Source organism: Nicrophorus vespilloides, unplaced genomic scaffold, assembly GCF_001412225.1.
Source record: "Nicrophorus vespilloides isolate i.1.1-1 unplaced genomic scaffold, Nicve_v1.0, whole genome shotgun sequence".
Taxonomy (NCBI): Eukaryota; Metazoa; Arthropoda; class Insecta; order Coleoptera; family Silphidae; genus Nicrophorus; species Nicrophorus vespilloides.
In genome coordinates, this window is record NW_017096119.1 from 8,668 (window position 1) to 16,349 (window position 7,682).

The window sequence follows — 7,682 nt, forward strand, 5'->3', positions numbered from 1 at the left end:
AACGTTCTTTGGTTCTTCTTAAACTTGAACATATAGATTACAAATGCTTAAAGTCCTTTTCTAATTTCTTATTACCATTTTTGTTCTGAATAATTGTTAATGTTACAAATGCGAGCATTTTCAGATGTAATAATCTATAATAAATACAACTAGTCGTGTTATATGTTTGATGTAATCTATTGGATGAGTAATTGCAGATGCAAATTAAAAATGAATGCATTAGGTCCAATTAGAAACAGTAAATGAAAGCGAGCGTGTGATTTAATAGTTCGCTAATAGGAAAATAACAGCCTCCAGCTTCGCAACTAATGGATTTCCGATAGCATTGTAATGAGGTAATTCTGAAATTATCGTCGCAACTGGGCATGCAACTCGGATACCCCTACAAGCTACCAAACTAAGCTACGCCAAGCCAAACCAAGGCTGCCAACATTGGCAAGAGGTTGCATTTCCTTCCCACTGTCTCGCCGCATTTTCAAACACACTTAAACTCCAGTTTTAACGTCGATATATATTTCATTCCTCGTCGTTCTCCCATTTTCCGCCCATTCACTCTAGAGGAAACTTTCCGAATAATTATTTTATGCTCATATGAAAAGATATATCGCATTAAAGTTTCCAATTTGATACCAAAACCGTGTCAACGAGTCGTCGAAGTCTCGACAATAAAAACGGAACCTAACTAACAAAAAAACAACAAATTTTTAATGAGCTTTCATTCGCTTGGGAAAAAATAAGTACAGGATCCTCCAGTGTCCCTTTTATTTTTACTGCACGGTTCCTCCAAGGATTATACGATTTTGGGGGATCTTGTTTGTATTCGAAGTCTCCTCATTAAAGTGGAAGATTAAACAGAAAATCAGTTGAATGTATTTCCGATGCTCGCTGATCAAAGTGCTCTTATGTAATTAAGTTATCGCAAGCAACGTCTACCATCCTTCAACTTTCGTGGTATAATTCCTTAATTCCTACAGACTTACTTTCTTTATCAAATGCAAACAACTATTTGTTGATGATTTTAAGCATAATTTATAACTCGAAACAAAGCATTATTTGCTAAATATTTGTTTTCAACATTATATGTAAGTTGTTTCCCTTTTGGATTTTATATTTTTGTACATCTTTATTTTTAGTCTTATATGAAATGTTCTTTCACTGCAACATTTTAAATATTTGAAAAATATTACAAAAAAAATAGAAAAAAAACTACAAGTTAACGTGTATCTATTGACGATAGCTTGATAATATAGATAAAAAATTGTTTTTCAAACGCAATATTTTTTATTACGTTAGCATTTCAAATATACACCAGAAAGTGTACTTTATAGAATACTTTACGTGATTTTGTAATACATCTTTAAAATACAAGACTGTTCGCTTGTCTATCAACTAACAAACCATAGTTTGATGTAAACCCACATTAAAATCAACTACACAAGCAACTTGACTATAAATGAGAAGAAGCTATTGGTAACTATTCATGGAATACTGTTAACAAATATATGTTTGTATCCATTCTAACTGACAATATTTACTAATCAATTACGTTATTTATTTGCAAAATTAATAAAGGTATTTCCGCGTTTCGAATAGTTCTTTAAGTTTTTTCTTTATTATAATCGTTTATAAAATGATAAATTAAATCAAATGTTTGATAATTGAAGCTAACATAAATAATCATTCAAAGGATGAATCTTGACCCTTTTTTTTATATCATAGGAAACTGACCGATCAACAGTAGTTTCCAACAGATCAAATTGGTTGGTATGAGTAGGATAAGCTAGATTACAGATTTCTCGGAAATAGATAATATTTTTTATAATATTTTTGGAAAAGTCATAAAAGATAATAATGATGTGATAATGTTATCTTTGAGATAATCATCTTAAAGTCAGTGGCGGAACTTCAAATATATGGGGCTAAAAGCAAATATGAATTTGGAGTACACGGACCAATTTAAAATTGATGGCACTAAGCATATTTAATTGATGCCCTCTTTGATTTGAAAAAGAAAAAATCATAGAACTTTAAACAGTAGATAAATAATATAATGAGCGGGTTGGAGTGTTTTTTCTTGAAAATATATTGCTCTGAAATAGCATTAAATATAAAACCAATAAAAACATTAATAAAAAAAACAATATTTGTATATACTTTCTAATAGTATTTGGACATTGCACAATGTAATAAATCTAGTAATTTCATGCGCAATCGTGTTTATAGGGTGAACAATTTGTTTCTAACGAATCGATATTCCGAATTGGTATTTCGAGATCCCCAGAGATTCGCGCACGAGAGTTCATTTTAATTTTTAAAGTTTCGTTTTTCTATACAAGTGTTTTACTACAGCATCCGGACACAAGCTCATTTGACGCAAGTCCCTGTACATTTTATGACCCATATAATAGCTTTATGATGCTCTACCTTCGCATTCACATTTTAACGCGTACTCTGCACTCTTGTTTTTTTCTACCTCCCATTAATATTTCATTTAATGCATGTGCGAAAAGGTCAATACTCAATAAGCCCATTCGTTATGTTTGTTGAATGGCTTAATCCTGCCTGTTCATTATTAAGACCGTTCTAAACGTGGTGAATGAGGCGCGTTTATTCTGTAAAACCAATTCCGACCACGTATTTCATTAATGTTGGCTAAGAAACTTTAATTACTATAATTACTTTTACCTCAGAGGCGAGAATTTTATAAAGTTTTTTTTTTCATCCATACAATTTTGTTTGATTCTTTTTTCTACTTATTCCCGCCTCATAACCACAGATAAATTTCCGTTTTTGCAGTCTCTATGGAGAGAAAAAGAGCGAGGGAAAAAGAGAGAGAGGTGGAATAAAACAGTGCGAGAATAAAAAATATAATTCTGGGACTTTCTATTTACGTTTAAAAAAAATAATTTAGAAAATAATTCGTTTAATAATTAAAGGGCGGCGAATGTTTGTGTGAAAGGAGTGGAAGGGCTGTGTGTCAGATTCAATAGGCGAGATATGTTGGAATTTTCAAAGCGTGAAACTTGCAAAAGCAAGCACTTTTGCGAGCCAAAGTAAATGAAGCTGAAGGGTGTGAATGACCTGCATTGATTTTCATCCCAGCTCGTCCAGCATCGCACACAGCCAGGGACATCTCTGGATTTATGCTGAACTTCTCATATAGCATCGATCTGATGTAGAAATGATAACTGTAAAGATTCCTGTAATTATTTTAAAATATAGTAAAATTTAATTAAAGGCAAAGTAAATTATTAACAAAAAAAGATTTATGCACAAAATTTTTCTTTTATTATAAACAGGAACAACTTTTTTTTATTGTAAAATATGTATGTGTTAATTATTTCAAAGCAGTGGGTAATAATATTATACTATATAATCATTGAAATATTATAATGTATTAAACTAATCATATTTTTTATTTCCACATTTTTGACGGTTTTTTGATTTAATTCTTAATATGAATAGATTTTGCAAACATTTGTCATCAATTTTTGATTTTTTTTCAGCTATTGCCATGTTAGGCTAGGAGCAGCCAGAAACAACAACAATGATGTCTGTAAAACTAAGCGAATTTTTTATTCTTAAAATTTTCACAATTTCCTATGTAGATTTAGCGAAAAATCAGTCGTAAACACTGCGAGTTCCAGCATATTATTATAGTTCCACCACTGGAAGATGATGAACAATAATTTATATATTTTTTTATGTCGTGTAATTTTATTCACAATGTGAATATTGAGTAAATTTAAGATCGCGGTTGACATTAGGTATGTAATCTTTCTCCGTTTTGTATTCTTACATATGAAGAGGACTAAATATTTAATACTTTTTTACAATCTTTTGGTCAATTATAAGAAAATGGTATTGTTTTATATAAATCTATTTTGATGATTTAGCGCTTTTGAAATAATTAAATCAGTATTTCTCGATGAGATAATAAAATATTTTCAATAAGTATGCTTTTATCTTAGCACCGATAATGTTTCCACTGAGTGTTCATCCATATAAGTGAGAAAGTCAGATTTATATAATAAAAAAAAAGATGTTTCGATTTATCGCGTGTTGTGTCCTACTTATTGGATGCACAAGTAATATAATAAATAATATTAATAAATAATCACAAAATAATTCAATTATATAAAAACATCAATAATTCTGTTTTCTATAAAAAAAATATTTATTTTGATATATTTTGAAACACTATATTCAATAATAATTAATCAATTTAATTGAACAACTTGTGTAAAGTTGAATTTTAAGTGTAATAGATATATAAAATATGCAAGAATATTGGTAATGGAAGTATTTCAAACACCTTAAAAAAACTTTTTATTTTGTTCAATAATTTCACATTTAGATTTAGTTATTAGTTATACAATTAATCGATTTTAATTAAAGTAAATTTTATTTTTATATAAATTGTATTCTGATTTTAAGCATCTCCAACTGGACAAAGAATTGTAAATGGAACTCAAGCTCAGCCAGGTGAAATTCCATATATTGTAAGTAACTGTATTTCTATTATCCAATATGTTACATCTACTATCACTTTGCATTCCAATCTCTAATCAATCATTCATTATTCTACATTTCTTTGAATTTACGCTACATTCTGTATATTTATAATAAGGTGACCAATCGTCCTCCTTTTTTATGTTCTATCCTTCCACGAAAAGTGTCCTACCTATTCCCCTTCGATATTTTATCGATGATATTAAAAACGATGACAATTGTCTGTTTGAAGACTGAATGTATATTTAAATTCTGATAAATCAACATGTTGAAATTTATAAAAGATGAGTGGAAATACTTAACCATTTAAAAATTAACACATTTCATATGAAAATTTAGTTATTTGTGTTGAATTTACATAGTTTTTTTTAACTGGTAATGATTTTTGGACAATATGAATGATATTTATTGACAAAAAATATTAATTAATAAAATGTTTCGTTAATTTACATTTTACATTTTTCGTCCTCCTTTTCATTGTAAAAGAAAATTGGTCACCTTATTATTTATTTTATATATTATTAATAATTTTATAATTAGGTTTCCCTTAGTTTTTATGGATCACACTTGTGTGGTGCCTCTATATTGGATTCCACTCATATTTTGACAGCGGCCCACTGTGTTGAATCTCGGTATATATGTTATTGAATAAATATATACAGTTCAGATATTTTAATATTAAACTTATGTCTTAGTCCTCCGAATGTATTCTCCATCCACTATGGTGATCTGATATTGAACAGTTCGTCTAAGAAGATTATTAAAGTAAAGGAGATTCACGTGCATCCGGGATATGATCCATCTAAGTTTTATATAAGCGATATTGCTGTATTGACTGTAAGTAGTATATGTAATAGATGTATTAAATAAAGTTTAAAAATATGTATGGTTATTAGTTAGCAAGCGAAATTCCATTCGATGATAATACTCAGCCTGTTTCACTGCCCGAACAATCTAGCAAAACTCCAGGAAATGAAGAAGCAGTTTTGGCAGGATGGGGACTTAAATCGGTAAGTAATATACAAATTAGTTAATAATTGTGAAAATAGCAGCACTAATTGTATATACTTTTTAAATTTGAAGAGTTTATAAATATCATTTTTTTATATGTTGATTTGAAATAATTGCAACTACATTACTAATAATTGCACAAATATTAAGCACTATTCGAATTTAAAGTCATTTTCCTACTTAATAAAGTGCGTTTTATGGTTACAAGATACGCCTGTATCAGAGAATAATTTGATTAATATTAATCAGAATTAAACTTGTTTCATTATTTTTAGGCTCAAGGCGACCCTGCAGGATCTTTACAACGTGTAGATATAATATGTTACACGGATGAAAATTGTGAAGCTGCCATCGCCGGAAATACCAATAGGCAATTCCATATCTGCGCCGGTGTTCCTGGAGGTAGAAAAGGACAGTGTAGTGTGAGTATATGAGTTTTTTGATGATTTATTTTTGTTTTTAATTTTTTTTGTAATTACATTTAGGGAGACTCTGGAGGTCCATTGACCGTTAACGGAGTTCAAATTGGAGTCGTTTCATGGTCTTTCATGCCTTGTGCTATGAAAGGATATCCAGAAGTTTTTGCCCGCATCGCTAACTACGTTGATTGGATCAAAGAACAAATAAAACAATAATAGAAATTAATATATTTATAACGTTTTTTTTAATTTGTAAAAGCATTTAACAACAAAATCAATAAGTATGTTCATATACAATGTTTATAATTTCTTATAGACGTTCTATCAGTTTTTCTACTCATTTGTGATAGAACTGAGATCGTTTGAAGATAATACCATGCATAATTTTGGATATTCGAGGAAAATGTGTTAATTTAAATATTTTTTATTATTACCAAATGAACAGGTTAGTTTATATATCGATGAAAAAAGTGTTTAATACATAAACGGTAATTAAAAATGTCGACATAGTTTATACTTTATCAAGAAACTCCGCACATATAAATTTTCTATATTTATTTGTTTTAGTTATTTTAATAAAGATCTCCTCATTATTAACTTTCCCTCATCTTGTTAAATCTCAACGGAAAATCAAGCGTCATTTATCTCTTTAGTATTTCTGTTGTTTTGCTTTTGTCAAGTAGATTGTCAATTAATGTTTTTGTATATTTTTTCTTCCAATTTTGGTACCGGTAACAGTTTTTAATAATAGATACCTCTACTTTTTCCATTTTTCAGTTTATGGAACAACAATTATCATAAAAATATTGAATAAAATAAAAATATTTATAATAAACACAAATCACACTTTATAAGTCTTTATCTTTAGAATATTATTGCTTCATAATTATTTGTTCATGTCTACTTTTTTATTTTTGTATGTAAACCTTTAGGAAAAATAAAAATGATTAATAAGCAGACTTGCTCCGCTGTATTCCTCGACATAACACAAGACTTCGACAAAGTGTGACACGCGGGTTTGCTCTACAAAATTAAGAGCACGCTGCCTCATACCTTTTACAACATATTAAAGTCGTTTTTATGTGATAGATTCTTCCAAGTGAAGATGGATGGTGAAGTAACACAGCTGTATCCAATCGGGTCGGGCGTGCCGCAGGGAAGCATCTTGGGACCGGTGTTGTATAACCTATTTACATACGACCTGCCGACATCCCAGGAAACCACTATAGCTACCTACGCCGATGACGTCGCGATCCTTTCGTCCAACGGGGATCCGGTTTTTGCTGTGCGTGGACTCCAGAGTCATCTCGACGCGTATCAGGGTTGGCTCAGGAAGTGGCGGATTAAAGTCAACGAAACCAAATCTAGCCATGTCACCTTCACTTTCAAAAAGGGAACCTGTCCCTCGGTCACACTGAACAACAAAATCATCCCGCAGGCCGACGATGCCAAATACTTCGGCTTGTTCTTGGATTGCCGACTCACGTGGAAGAAGCACATATCAACGAAGAGGAAACAACTGGGCATTAATTTCGGGAAGTTGTACTGGCTGATCGGAAGAAGATTACAACTATCCCTCGAAAATAAACTATTGATATACAAGACAGTGCGTTCGTCACGTACCAGGGGTCCTGCACCAGGGTTCGCAGGCACTTGGACTGGAAGCGTTGCAGGATCTCTATGTTGGAATTGCTGGAGCTGTTCCCCAAAGCTGGATGCCGTACGTCCACACTGGCTTCA

General features: G+C 31.0%; 1 protein-coding gene across 1 annotated transcript; it reads left to right on the plus strand.

Moving 5' to 3' along the window:
* Positions 1-4,437: 4,437 nt before the first annotated feature.
* LOC108569688 (trypsin-3-like) lies at positions 4,438-6,158 on the plus strand (the record flags this gene model as incomplete). The annotated part of the gene is made up of 6 exons (XM_017931330.1): positions 4,438-4,502; positions 5,053-5,144; positions 5,208-5,349; positions 5,409-5,522; positions 5,799-5,945; positions 6,009-6,158. Coding segments are annotated over 6 exons (710 nt in total), but the record flags the coding sequence as incomplete, so codon positions are not given.
* Between the last annotated feature and the right edge of the window lie 1,524 nt (positions 6,159-7,682).